This window comes from Hippocampus bargibanti, linkage group LG18 (assembly GCF_051943395.1).
Source record: "Hippocampus bargibanti isolate YZ-2025 linkage group LG18, ASM5194339v1, whole genome shotgun sequence".
Classification (NCBI taxonomy): Eukaryota; Metazoa; Chordata; class Actinopteri; order Syngnathiformes; family Syngnathidae; genus Hippocampus; species Hippocampus bargibanti.
This window is the reverse complement of record NC_142751.1, coordinates 11,663,806-11,678,318: the sequence shown is the minus strand read 5'-3', so window position 1 is coordinate 11,678,318 and position 14,513 is coordinate 11,663,806. Positions and strand designations below refer to the sequence as shown.

Below are 14,513 nucleotides of genomic sequence, written 5' to 3'. Positions count from 1 at the left end.
TTTAATGCTGATGAAACCGGCCAGTCCATTCCATCAAGCCATCAACGACCATCACAAAGGTAAATAAAACGACTTTATTATACAGTACAGTTTATTTCTTTAATTATAATACCATTGCACATTTATTATACATAAAATAAGGTATATTTTGTGTAGTTTTAGGAAATCAGAAAGTAGAAAATTATGTTTTATGGGGACCTGGGAACGGATTATTTTCATTTTAATGGTTTCCTATGGGAAATTAATTTTATATATATACACACTTTTCGCCTCACACACTCTGTCCGGGAACCAATTAAGTTCGTAAGCCAAGGTCCCACTGTATTTGTTTACATGCAATTATAAAGTCAACTCCACATAATGTCACTTAAAAAAATATATATATACAGTAAAGTCTCGTTATATCGATATCGGATATATCGATAGTCCCGGTTATATCGATACTATTTCTATGCACTGTTTCCGTGAAAATTACTCCGTGCATGCAGGGTCGGATAGTATCGATATAACCGGGACTATCGATATATCCGATATCGATATAACGAGACTTTACTGTATATATATTCATATATCGATATCGGTTATATCGATAGTACTGCTTATTACGATACTATTTCTATGAACACAAGGAGAAAATTTACATGCTGCAGGATCGGATATATCGATAGTCCGGTTATATCGATATTTTTTCTGACTCCCGAGAATATCGATATAACGAGACTTTACTGTATATTAAAAAAAAGCTCTAACTTTTGATTTTCAGGCGTCTTTCGCTCTCTGGTCTCTTGGCTGGTGGATTTCTGCAATGAAGAAAAAAAAAAACAGATGAGCAACGGCATGGACGACGAACCCGGTGGAGAATTCTTGCCCCCTTGAGTAATGGTCCTACCGATGTTCTGGTAAAAGGTTTGATCTCCCTCTCGCGCAGGCTGGCTCTCTGTTTTTGATACACAAAGTGCCTCTCCCTTTGCTTGCGTCTCATCCAAATTTTCAACTCCCGTCTCTCGTCGTCCTCGTCAGGAACGGCACGGCCGGGAGAAATCGACAAATTCGGTTCTTGCTGCTCTTTCCTGCTTGTTGAGAGCCAAATTGTTTTTCAGTTTTGGGATACTCACAAGTTACGAATAAGTGAGTAAGAACCCCGTACCCGCTGTCAAGTGTGTTGGATAAAGATATATCCAGGTCATTCTGGGAAATATAACCTTCTCGTACCAAACCCTCGAGGATCTCCGCTGTATCGGACAAACCCGTCTGGTCCAGACTGTCGTCAGGAGTCCTGGTGGTCAAACGCGGGACGACGGCACGGTTAAAATGTGAGTTAGTGAACAAGTGTTAACTCATTCACTGCCATTCCCGAATTTATTCGGGAATTGAAAAGCATGCCGTTGAGCGCCATTTGCGAATTTGTTCGGGTTTTGTTTTATTCTTGTGGGTGAGGGGTGCTGAAAAAGTGCTGGTCAGACCTCTGGCAATGTTTTTGCCCTTCCACGAGGGGGCAGCATTTGCCTTTTGTCAATAAAACTAATAATAATAATAATAATAATAATAATAATAATAAATTTCATTTATAAGCGCCTTTCAAAACTCTCAAGGTCACTTTACAGGCACAGGATCAGTTTTTCTGCGGGTGAGCAGCGGCAGCCACATGCGCCAGAAGTAACTCAAATAGATTGAAAGCTAGCTAGCTAGCTAACAGATAGCTAATAGATAGCCAGCTAGACAGTTAGCTAACTAGCTAGATAGCCATATAGCTAATACATAGCCAGCTACATACCTAGCTAGTTATCCAGATAGCTAATAGATAGCAAATAGATAGCCAGCTAGGTAGCTAGATAATAGATAGAAAATAGAGTGCATTGTTACAGCTGTTGTTAAAGTGCCATATAAATCAATATGTATTGTATTTTGGACAGCTGCCCCCATTTCAAGCTCAGATAACTCCAGACCCATACAACTTAGGAATTAACTCTTTTTTCTTGATGAAAAAAAGAGAGTCTAAGGTTTCTTACGCTGCATTGAATGTTTAAGTAGTCCTAAAACTCAATATTTTGTGGTTCATGAAATTTGAGTGAAAATGACAATAACCCTGGCATAGGAGCGGACATATTTTTGCACATCGTCTGGCAGCGAATGAGTTAAAAAAAACAGGGGGGAGAGGTGTTAAAAATGTGTTATTATCCGATGACAATGCACTTACTCGTCTATGGTTTCCGATGTTACGGTTGACTGTTGCTCTGTTGGAGGAACAAAATACTACAATAAGATGCTAGGTAGCGAATGGTAGCTAATGGATGACCACAAGTGCAATGTTTTGGTCACTTGCATATTGACGACAAAATGTAAATGAAATTAATTTACTTGGAGGGCTCTGTTGGCCGTGATAAAGCTGAGAGGAAGAACTCGGATGCGCAGGCAACTGCTTTCGGTCGGGAATTTGATTGAAGTTGGGAAATGGATCTTGTTTCTGTTCCTGGACATCCTGGCACATGGCGGGTTTTGGTGCGGCCTGAAGAAGAGGCGGTGCAGCTCCTTTTTTTGGCCGAAGAAAATGCAAATTAGTATTCAAGAGTTATTTTCAATACTCAGTTTAATAATAATAATAATAATAATAATAATAATAATAATAATAATAATAATAATAACAATAATAACAATAATAATAATAATCAATAATAATAATCATAACAACAATAATAATAATAATAATAATAATAATAATAATAATAATAATAATCTTTTCCTTTCGGCTTTTCCCTTCAAGGGGTTGCCAGAGCGAATAATAATAATAATAATAATAATAATAATAATAATAATAAGATGAAGAAGAAGAACAATAATAACAATAACAATAATAATAATAATAATAATAATAATAATAATAATAATAATAATCTTTTTCTTTAGGCTTTTCCCTTCAAGGGGTCGCCACAGTGAATAATAATAATAAATAATAATAATAATAATAATAATAAGAAGAAGAAGAATAACAATAACAATAACAACAACAACAATAATAATAATAATCAGATAATAATAATAATAATAAGAAGAAGAAGAAGAAGAAGAATAACAATAACAACAACAACAATAATAGTAATAATCAGATAATAATAATAATAATAATAATAATAATAATAAGAAGAAGAAGAAGAAGAACAATAACAACAACAACAACAATAATACTACTACTACTACTACTACTACTACTACTACTACTACTAATAATAATAATAATAATAATAATAATAATAATAATCTAATTCATAAGCACCTTCAAAACTCTCAAGGTCACTTTACAGTCACATGATTTTTTTTTTTCTATGGGTGAGCAGCGGCAGCCACACGCGCTAGCGTTCACTCAACCCAAAAGTAACTCAAATAGATCGAAAGCTAGCAAGCTAGCTAATAGATAGCCAATAGCTAGCTAATAGACAGCTAGCTAGCTAGCCAGGCAGCTAATAGATAGCTAGTAAGTTTGTTACCAGTTGAGAAGCCAAACGCAACACTGAACGTACGCGTTCGCGCATTTATGACGTGTGTTAGCATCGACGGGGTGTTTTAAAATAAACTTACTGGGTTCGATGATGGTCTTTCCCACACTTGTGGGAGTGTGTTTTGGCTGCGTTTTGGGCTCTTCCTCTGGGAGAAACAGTCTTACTGTTTTTCTTACTGCGGGCTTCACATTCGGAGGTGAGACTGCCGTCATTTGCTGTGGCCAGTACGGCTACACAAACAAAATCATATTTGTGTTAGAAAATTACAATAAATAGGATGAAAATGACAAGGCGAAAAACATACCTTTTTGGGAATTTGGGACGGAGGAAGGTCCTTCTCCAGACAGTCGGCGATGTTCTGCAGAGCGGTCAGCTGTGAATCCAGTTTGGAAAGGTGCGACGAAAACCAGTCCGCGGCGATTTCAGACGGATGATTGCGAGATCCGTCAAGTGTTGGGGTCCTGATTGATGTCGAAAGCTCAGAGTCTGTTGAATCTTCTGGCTCCATCTGAGAAGGTTTCTCTCTTCTTGCTGTCTTCATAGCTATAGTAAGCTCAGAGTCACATTGTTCCTCAGAGTAGATGCTCTCCGGTTCCAAGTTGTGAGGTCTTTCTCTTCTTCTTGTCCTAATGGCTTTGGAAAGCTCTCCATCGTTTACATTCTCAGAGTAGACTCTCTCTGGTTCTCTGTTGGGCTCAGTGGAGCTTTTCCGGGTATCTGGAATGAATGAATACAAATGCAGGGGGTGCTTTGAGATTCAGGTTTAATTTCTTTTTGACCATAAAAAGACTTATTTTGGAACAACAATAGATGGATACACAGGTTCATTATGCACAAAACCATATTTGACCTCCTGGAGGAACAAATAATTGTTCCGCCCGGCAAAGTAAGTCTCCGGCAGAGAGAGATAAATAAATAATAATATTCAACAATGACTGGTTTAACTCATAATAATACTATAATCAAAACCCAGACCTGTTTGAGTGGCACTTTGGGGAATCTTCTGATCGGCATGGTGGGCACTATTAACGCTAGAAGCGGCGAGCATCTCAAGCCGAGCAGGCATGAACATTGGAGAGATGGAAGAAGCTTCTTTTGTCCTGGGCATGTCCTGATGCTGCGTTCCCTCTTCGATGTCAACGACGCTAAGGAAGTTGCGGCCGTAATGATCCTGGCACAGTAAACAAAAAATAGGATATGCGGTGTTTGTTAAAAAGAAAAACACATTTACTTGTTTGTTTTGGACTTGCCGATAAAGCGCTGGTCAGACCTTAGGCAATGTTTTTCCCTTCCACGAGGGGGTAGCATTTGCCTTTTGTCCATGTTAGTGTTTGTTACAGCTTCAGCTCTTGTTAAAGCGCTATATCCATCAATATGTATAGTATTTTGTATAGCCGCCCCCATTTCAAGCTCAGATAACTCCAGACCCATATATTTTAGGAATTAACTCTTTTTTTCTGATGAAAGAAGACATTCTAAGGTTTCTTACGCTGAATTAAATGTTTACGTAGTCCTAAAACTCAATATTCCCGCAATTTGAGTGAAAATGACAAAACCCTGGCACTGGAGTGGATACATTTATGCACATCGTCTTACAGTAAATGTGTTAATAATAATAATAATAATAATAATAATAATAATAATAATAATAATAATAATAATAATAAATCATAATAATAATAATAAAAATAATACAATTTACTTATAAGTGCCTTTCAAAACTCAAGCTCACTTTACAGTTACAGGATATGTTTTTTTCTGTGGGTGAGCAGCGGCAGCCACATGCGCCAGCGTTCGTTCACTCAACCCGCAATAACATAAATTAATAGAAAGCTAGCTCACGAGCTAATAGCTCGCTGATAGTTAAGCAAAGAGCAGTCACAGAAAAAAAATTGATGAAAATGTGTTAATTATAATATCTGATACTACTAAAAGTGAAAACATGGCATGTCTTCCAAATGCCTGTCAAATCTGATAGCTTTCGATGCACGAATTTGAATGATTATGGCTCATTATAATGAAAACTGGCTTGATATCTGCTCTAAAATTAAACACAACCATGTTTTGGACGTTACTTTTCCTGAAACCAATGTACGTCTGTGTAAGCTCTCAGTCATACAGGAGTGGTCCATCGATGAGAAGGTTTGTTCAGCTGTCACCTGTACTTTTTTGAAGAAGTAGTTGAAGAAGTTCAAAAAAGTACAGATGAAACCTTCTCATCGATGAAACCAATGTACTTTTAGTTGAATCAGGCATTTAAAATCAATGAAAGTTTCCATACTGTATCAGGCCTGAACCAGATACAGTGAGACCTCAACTTACAAACACCTCATCTTACAAACTTTTCGTCTTACAAATGTCAAATTTATGAAAATTAAACCTTATAATAAGCACTATTTTCATAATACACACCCACCACGGCTGGCGCAGTGATCTTTGGCGGAAGCACACAAGCGAATAGCACCACAGGTTAAGTTACCAACAGTCCTTATGGAAGGTGACTCTCCTTCCATAAGCCATCAACGACCATCAAAAAGGTAAATAAAACTTTATTTTACAGCACAGTTTATTTCTTTAATTACAGTCCTCGTGTAATGCGCCTCTCTTTCCAAACAGCAATTCCCTTTGACCTCCAACGCCATTCCATTAAGCCATAAATGACCATCACAAATGTAAATAAAGTGACTTTATGATACAATGCAGTGTATTTCCTTCATTACAATACAATAGCACATTTATTATACATAGAATAAGGTATGTTGTGTGTAGTTTTAAGGCTTATTTAGTTGAAAAGTATATTTTATGGAAACCCAGGAACGAATTATTCCCATTTTAATGGTTTCCTATGGGAATTTTTTTTTGAGATACACACTTTTCGCCTTACACACTCTGTCTGGGAACCAATTAAGTTCGTAAGTTGAGGTCTCACTGTAATAATTTTACCTTTTTTTGTACACCCAGACATTATTCTAGTTTCACTGTTTAACCAGCTACCGATATAAACGACTGACATTCCTACATGAGATTGTGTGTGACTCAAGACTGGAATCTTACCAAATTCCTCCTCTCTTGTGAAGGCTGGATAACATTTACGTCTTGAAATCTCTCGCTGTACAGTTTCTCTGGAGAGTGTTCTTTTGACTTGCTTGTAGAAGTGGTGGCTAATAGTGAAGCTTGGACCGTCACTGCTTTGTCTACAAGCATGGGAGAGCATTCTGAAAGAAGTGGGGGGACAAATAGACAGCATGGAGAGTTGTTATATGTGATCTAAAAATCCATCTAACCATTTTTTAGAGCATTTGTGTGCTCATTTGGGTCGCAGGTTAAATGGAGTCTATGAAAGTTGACTTTAGGGGATAACAGTAACAGACAAAACCAGAATCTCACAACCAGGAGGGTTACCAAAATGCTTACTTGGCTCCGTATTGGTGAAAGCATCCAGGCACTCTGGGGGTCTTTTACACGTAGAGGCGAAGGCGTGGAGTTCGGCTGAAGTCGTTCTCACGTTGTCTAATAATGTGCGGCCATTGGAAACATGCCGGCTGGATTCTGAGTGACTTGGAATGATGGCTGACGATGGTAGAAAATAAAATACGACTTTGTGAGTTAGCTTAACCAAAAATGTACATTTTATAATATTTTGTGTAGCCTACTTTGATTGGAAGCAGTCGGTGCAGCTGTGATTATTTCTGGGTCAACGTTTGGCTAAAAAAAAAAAAACAACATAGTTACATATTAATATGTTTGAATTGTTTTCATTAACTCATTCACATGTGCACAAATGTGTCCACTCCAGTGCCAGGGTTTTGGTCATTTTCACTCAAATTCCAGGACTAACAAAATATTGAGTTTTAGGACTACATAAACATTCAATACTGCATTAGAAACATTAGGCTCTCTTTTTTTAAATCAGAAAAAAAATAGTTAATTCCTAAGTTATATGGGTCTGGAGTTATCTGAGCTTGAAATGGGGGTGGCTGGACAAAATACAATACAATACAATACAATACAATACATACTGATTTGTATAGCGCTTTAACAACAGTTGAAGCTGTATCAAAGCGCTAACATGGACAAAAGGCAAATGTTGCCCCCTCGTGGAAGGGGGAAAAATTGCCAGAGGTCTGACCAGCGCTTTATCAGCACTCCTCCGCAAGAAAAACCAAAACCCGAACAAATTCGGGAATGGCGCTCCACATCATATTTTCAATTGCCAAATAAATTCGGGAATGGCAGTGAATGAGTGAATGTATTTTATTTGATTATCTACCTCTTGTGTGGTGATGATGGTCTCACTTGGCAGATTTGTCCTCAGTGCCCTCTCACGTCTCTTCTGTCTAGAATTGAAAAGTCTGTCAAAGGGTAATCATGGTGGGAAAAAAAAGTAACCAGGATTACGCTTGAGGATTTTTTTTTGCCTTTTGCTGGAGTGGAGGAAGTTGTAGCGCCTCGCTGTGTTTCGGCAGAATCGTTGACTCGGAGAAGCTGCAGACGAGCTTCTTCCGAGTTGCGCCGACCTGCCACCAAACCAGCCAATTCCTCCAGGGAGATGAGGCGAGCTTTTTGAGACGAGCGAGGTGCCGGGGTGGACATCTGCGGAAAAATTTTTTAAAAAAATAATTAGAATAATTAATTAAAAATAGATAATGAGATAGATAGATAAATAAATAATTATAAAAATGAATAAATAAATAAAATAGTGAAATAGAATAACTGCTTGGGGCAATTTTGTTGTGACTTAAGTCAACATTTAAAAAATAATATTCACTGCCATTCCTGAATTTATTCGGGAATTGAAAAGCATGACGTGGGGCGCCATTCCCAAACTTGTTCATTTTTATTTTTCTGCGGGGGTGTCTATAAAGTGCTGGCCAGACTTCTGGCAATGTTTTTCCCTCCCATAAAGGGTGCAGCATTTGCCTTTTGTCCATGTTAGCGCTTTGTTACAGCCTCAGCTATTATCAAAGCGTTATATAAATCAATACGTACGTATTGTATTTTGTACTGCCGCCCCCATTTCAAGCGCAGATAACTCCAGACCCATATAACTTAGGATTTTTTTTTTTCTGATGAAAGAAGAGAGTTTAAGATTTCTAATGCCGCATTGAATGTTTATGCAGTCCTAAAACTCAATATTCTGTGGGTCCTGCAATTTGAGTAAAAATGACAAAAACCCTGGCACTGGAGTGGACACACATTTGCACATCGTCTGGCAGTGAATGAGTTAACATTTATAATGTAAAAAAAAAAACAGTGCTATGAATAGATAATTATGTGTCCATCACTTTGTAAAACTGGAAATTTGATTTGACAGCGTTTTCAATAATTTGTCTCTCTTCATAGTAGATTAATTATTTTGCAGTTTTCTTTTTGTAACCCAGTACATTTTTAACCCCCTGGGTGATTTTGTTCCCAGTCTGTCGCCTTCTGGGTAAACAGTATTAGTTGTATTTTTTTGTCTTGTACTTCAACATCAAAGAGTATTTGGGGAAAGTTGTTAAGATGGCTCCACTGTCCATGTTTTTATTAACAGTTTTTATTTATTTACAGTAAAGTCTCGTTATATCGATATCGGATATATCGATAGTCCCGGTTATATCGATATTTTTTTCGGACTCCCTTGAATATCGAAATAACGAGACTTTACTGTATTTTATTTTATATTGTTACTGTTGTGTTTATTATTTTGCTTTATGTTGCTTTATGTTGACTATTATGTGAAGTTGTTTGTTTCAGCTGCAGCTGTTGTGAAAGCGCTATATAAATTAGCATGTATTGTATTGTATTGGATTGTATTGTATTGTATTGTAATACTCACCCTTGTCGGTTCGGGGGCTATATGTAGAAGCTGAAGTTTGGGTGTTTCACCCAGCGGCACAGCGGGAAGAAAGAAATGCTTTGGAGAAGGTGTTGAATGTGTTTTCGGGAGATGGATGTATCCTTGTGCACCAGACTGCAGGTGCAGAAGACGAAGGCCATGTGCCACACCAGACGTGAGATTCTGGGGACGAAAACTACTCGTAGGAGACTCGGTTTGAGTACAGTGGCTAAATCGAATGAGTCTTTTGGGAGTGGAAGATGCGACTTTTGTCCTTTTTTTGTCTCGCTTCTTATCACCTTGCAGCTGGAGTAATTTGAGGCAGGACCCTTGAGAGGACGGGTCTGCACAAATAGTACCAGTAGATGGCGCTATCGTATTGGTGTTTGAGGTGATCAGAAGCCCTTCGCTGGATGGGATGAATCTGGTGCTTTCCTGAAAGTGAATATCTGTTGACTCCGCTTGCACAGAGAGGGGGTGAAATTCCTGGAGGGGAAGAAAAAAAAAGATAAATAAGACAAGTACGAACGTATTTAACTGAGTACGGACAAAGGAAAACGTGGAGGTTCAGTGAAGTAGCAAATGGCACAAAGTAGTACAGATTCAACCAGTCGTGTAAAAATGGAGAAACAAACAGAGCGTCACCACGCATCATCTTTGAACGGGCGGATGCGCTCACATTATGACGTACTATTTCATTGAATGACGTATTCAAAACGACGGCGCGGCTGTGTGAAGAAATGAAATGCGAATAAGCACGAACGTAAAAATGGAATCGATCGAAAGAAACGCTTATGGGAAAACCAGAAAACTTTTTTTTTTAACTGGACACATTACGGTAAGGTTCGCCGTGCGTAATTACGCACGCATCGCTGCACCACCACGCGAGCATAAATAGTCCCTCCCCCCCTAACACTAATCTACTCTTATTGCGTCGTTTGTTTTTCGTCAAACACGAACGTTATGTGAACAAATAGCCTTGCTGACGAAACAACCTACACATCAAAACAGCCCAAAGGCTAGTTAACGATGACCGGGTGGAATGTCACTTGTCGAGGGGCGGAGTTATTGACACATACATTCATAACTAAGTAACTGAAAAAATCGTGGATAAAATCATTCAAGGACACCATTGAAGTCCAAGATGGCGCCCCAATAGGCAGCTGTCAGCAAGTGCTCTCACGTGTCTTTTTTTTCCTTTGTCACTTTGAGTTGTTTTGCATCGTGTGGAACGGATACATATTGTTTCTTCAGCATTTTTGGCCACGACATTCATCAAAGAGAAGATTGCTGAGCGGTTGTGCGTATGTGGAGAACTGCCGCGGCTTGGAATTGAAGCGGATTTACGGGAGATGTGAGACGGTCTTTTTGTCAATGGATGCTACAGCTTTGTTTACTTTCAACATTTAGCTTGGAGCAGACGTGAACATGTCACCGTGACCTTACTGATCCATGGTGAAAAGGACGCTTTGTTTAACTCTTTCATCTAGAACTGCTTCAGACAACAAAGAGGGTGTAGAAAGTGCTTAAGGTCTGTGTCTTTTGTGTGGTAATAATAATACATTTCATCTCTAAGCGCCTTTCAAAACTCAAGGTCACTTTCCAGTCACAGGATAAAGTTTTTCTGTGGGTGAGCAGCGGCAGCCACATGCGCCAGCGTTCACTCAACCCAGAAGTAACTCAAATAGATAGAAAGCTAACTAACTAGCTAATGGATAGCTAATAAATAGGTAATAGCCATATTGCCAACAGCTAGCCAGCTTACAGCCAGTCAGCTAGACAGCTAATAGCTAGCCACCTAGGTAATGGATAGCTAATAAATAGCTAATAGATAGCCAGATAGCCAACAGCTAGCAAGCTTACAGCCAGCCAGCTAGACAGCTAGCTAGCTGATAGCTGTCACATTGTTATTTAGTTTGTTTTTTCTTATTTTGACTTCAACATGGCGCCGCAAGAGTGACTGCCTTTACAGCAGGTCTATGTTTTTCTACTTCTTCCTTTCCTCTTGCAGCTGTGAAATGTACATTTCCCTACTGCGAGACTAATGAAGGCTAATCCAATCCAACAAATGGTAAAAATACCCTACTTGATCAAATCAAATTGGTACACTTCTACCCCTTGTAGCATGGTTAGCAGATGACATTTTTGTAATAAACATGTCTCTCAAAATTCTTGTCACTAAGTTGTGGGTGGGGGGGATGACATTTGGGGCAGATTTTTGGTCGTCAGGTGGTCCTCGACAAATTTGTGGGTGACACCTACATTTCCATCTGGACCAAAATGCGCATGTGAATTATTTTTTGTTTTGTTTTTGTTTTTACTTTGTTATTTCCGGGTTGAGTGAACGCTGGCGCGTGTGGCTGCCGCTGCTCACCCGCAGAAAAAAAAAAATCCTGTGACTGTAAAGTGTCCTTGAGAGTTTTCAAAGGCGCTTATAAATTAAATGTATTATTATTATGATAAAAACAACAAGCAAATTCCACACATCAAGGCAGAAATTCAACACCATGACAAAAACCAAGCTGGGTATGTATCAAGTAATAACATACCTGATATATTCCTCCTGCGTTATGACCGGCGTAGGTGTGGTTGCTGACATGATCAGGACTGTGTGCGCTATGGACGGGAGTTTGATAGACGTACGGGGTGTTGCTCGAATGTGAATCAGGCACATGTGTTTGTGATTGAGACACTGAAGGATTCTGCGCAGTTTGAGGATAATGTTGAGGCGCCACATTGGTCGCGTAAGGCGAATAAGGCACATAATGGTGTGAGGGGGTCATATTGGATGGAGCTAAATAGGAATTCTGCTGGGCAAGTTGGAGATTGGAAAATGAAGCTCCCAAAACATCCATCAGGCTCATGTAGTTGATGCTCTGCAATACAAGGATAACGTTTTAATCAGTAGGTCAGCATCAATGAATCAATGGGGGGGGGGGGGGGAATCAGGAAGTGTTATACCTGGACCAGTCGGTATAAATCTTCACCTAGACGCTGTCTCATTGGCGGAGCCTGAACTGAGGGTGGTTGTTCTGGGCCAAAATGATCCGTAGCGGGTGCGCCGGGTGTTGAGGTGTAAGTTTGAGAACCCGCATGGTTTAAATGTGTGTTGGGATGCAGATTTGCTGTCGGGTGGGGGATCTCCGTGTGAAGCGATGCCTGAGGTGGAGCAATTTGTGGGATCGGACCCTCTGGTGCCTGGATCACCGGTTGGCTTTGCACTTGACTGAAGATTGAAAGAGGAAACATGGAAAACATGAAAAAAAAGGCAAATGCTGCCCCCTCGTGGAAGGGGAAAAAATCTTCAGAGGTCTGACCAGCGCTTTATTGGCACCCCCGGCAGTGAATGAGTTACTACAATACAGGTTTTTTAAATAAAAATATATAAAAACATAAAGAACCAAACATTTTTGGGGGTTTTGTTTAAAATCATTCAGGCACCATTTTGCCCCAAATTTTAATGACATCATCCAGTAAATAACAGCAAAGTAAAAGTTTTAATTGGTTTGTCCCATTATCCCAAAATGGCCACAAATCCTTGTTGTCAGAATGACAAACATATACTACTACCAGAGCAAAAAAAAATATATATATATATATATATATATATATATATATATATATATATATATATATATTACTGTAATAGTTATATTATTATTATTTATTAATATATTATATAGTACGGGTTGAGTGAACGCTGGCGCGTGTGGCTGCCGCTGCTCACCCGCAGAAAAAAATGTATTATTATTACAAGGATTGCCATCTCTACTGTATTGTTACTTTTAGAAATATAAAACTTAATAAAGCCAGAAGCTTTAATGCAAAAGTTTCTAAATTATTATTCACATGCAGAATTATTTGAGATTCAGAACTTACGCAGGCGTTGAGCTGGGCATCTCAATCAGTTCTTCAAGCTTTAAACTCTGTGAAGATAATAACACAAACATGTGTTTATAAAATGGAAACGGCAGTGTATAAAATAGCCAAAAGTGAAATATTGATATTGACCGCGAGAGGAGAGTAAAGATTTTCAGACACGATCCCGTTCGAAAGAGATGAAGACTGCTCCATGCGGTCATCGCTGCTTTTGCCTGCGACAAAAACAAGTTGACGTTCATCTCAGATGATTTATTGCAGCCGACGTATTGTCTATTTGGGACAGCGTGCCTTCTTTTTCTGGCGTGACATCCAAATCATCAAAACATGGTCGTTGCGATGTTGAGCTCGGGATCGTAGGGGTCGGGTTGAGATCGTCTGGCTCATCGGGGAGAGATATTCTGTCAGATTTCGGTTCTTCTGGTTCGTCCGTGTGAGAACAACTACAAGAGCATAGACGGGTATGAAAAAAAATATAAATATCAATGTATGTGTGAAACCTTTAAGTCACTCAGGTCATGGTGAGCCACAAAAGTTGGATTGGGGCTAATTTCTATCATAGTAGCTAATTTATATACAGGCAGTTTCGAATAAGCGACACAATGACACACATTTCAGAAATGGATGGATGGATAGAGAGCTAGCTAGGGAGATAGCTCGGGAGCTAGAGAGTTAGGGAGCTAACGAGGAAGCTAGTAGGGGGCTAGGGAGCTACCTAGGGAGCTAGAGCGCTAGAATGCTAGGGAGATAGCTAGGGAGCTAGAGAGCTAGCTAGGGAGCTAGAGAGCTAGGAAGCTAGCTAGCAAGAGAGAGAGAGCTAAGGAGTTAGTTAGGGAGTTAGAGAGCGAGGAAGCTAGAAAGCTAGGGAGCTAGAGAACCAGGGAGCTCGCTAGAGAGCTAAGGAGCTAGAGAGCTAGCTAGAGAGCTAACTAGAGACCTAGCTAGATAGAGAGCTAAGAAGCTAAAAAGCTAGGGAGATAGAGAGCTGGCTAGAAAGCTAGGGAGCTAGCTAAAGAACTAGTGAGCTCGAGGGCGAGGGAGCTAGCTAGAGAGCTAGGGAGCAAGAGAGCTAGCAAGAGATCTAGGGAGCTCGAGAGCCAGGTAGAGCGCTATGGAGCTAGCTAGAGAGCTATGGAGCTAGCTAGAGAGCTAGCTAGGGAGCTGGGTAGAGAGCTATCTAGGGCTGCTGCTCACCCACAGAAAAAAATATCTTGTGACTGTAAAGTCTCCTTGAGAGTTTTGAAAAGCGGTGATAAATGAAATGTACAGTAAAGTCTCGTTATATCGATATCGGATATATCGATAGTCCGGGTTATATCGAT

General features: G+C 39.4%; 1 protein-coding gene across 1 annotated transcript in view; it reads right to left on the bottom strand.

Moving 5' to 3' along the window:
* cplane1 (ciliogenesis and planar polarity effector 1) overlaps positions 1-14,513 on the bottom strand; it is a 36,678-nt gene that overhangs the window by 1,875 nt on the left and 20,290 nt on the right. The window contains exons 27-45 of the mRNA XM_089020275.1: positions 13,483-13,634; positions 13,324-13,406; positions 13,192-13,238; positions 12,274-12,538; positions 11,862-12,188; positions 9,313-9,798; positions 7,914-8,087; positions 7,765-7,833; positions 7,148-7,199; positions 6,909-7,064; positions 6,549-6,709; positions 4,470-4,665; positions 3,799-4,211; positions 3,574-3,724; positions 2,359-2,529; positions 2,198-2,234; positions 1,148-1,276; positions 890-1,070; positions 751-800 (exon numbers count right to left, since the gene is read on the bottom strand). Of these exons, the coding sequence (XP_088876401.1) occupies positions 751-800; positions 890-1,070; positions 1,148-1,276; positions 2,198-2,234; positions 2,359-2,529; positions 3,574-3,724; positions 3,799-4,211; positions 4,470-4,665; positions 6,549-6,709; positions 6,909-7,064; positions 7,148-7,199; positions 7,765-7,833; positions 7,914-8,087; positions 9,313-9,798; positions 11,862-12,188; positions 12,274-12,538; positions 13,192-13,238; positions 13,324-13,406; positions 13,483-13,634 (3,300 nt within the window). The remainder of the gene's footprint in view (positions 1-750; positions 801-889; positions 1,071-1,147; positions 1,277-2,197; positions 2,235-2,358; positions 2,530-3,573; positions 3,725-3,798; positions 4,212-4,469; positions 4,666-6,548; positions 6,710-6,908; positions 7,065-7,147; positions 7,200-7,764; positions 7,834-7,913; positions 8,088-9,312; positions 9,799-11,861; positions 12,189-12,273; positions 12,539-13,191; positions 13,239-13,323; positions 13,407-13,482; positions 13,635-14,513) is intronic.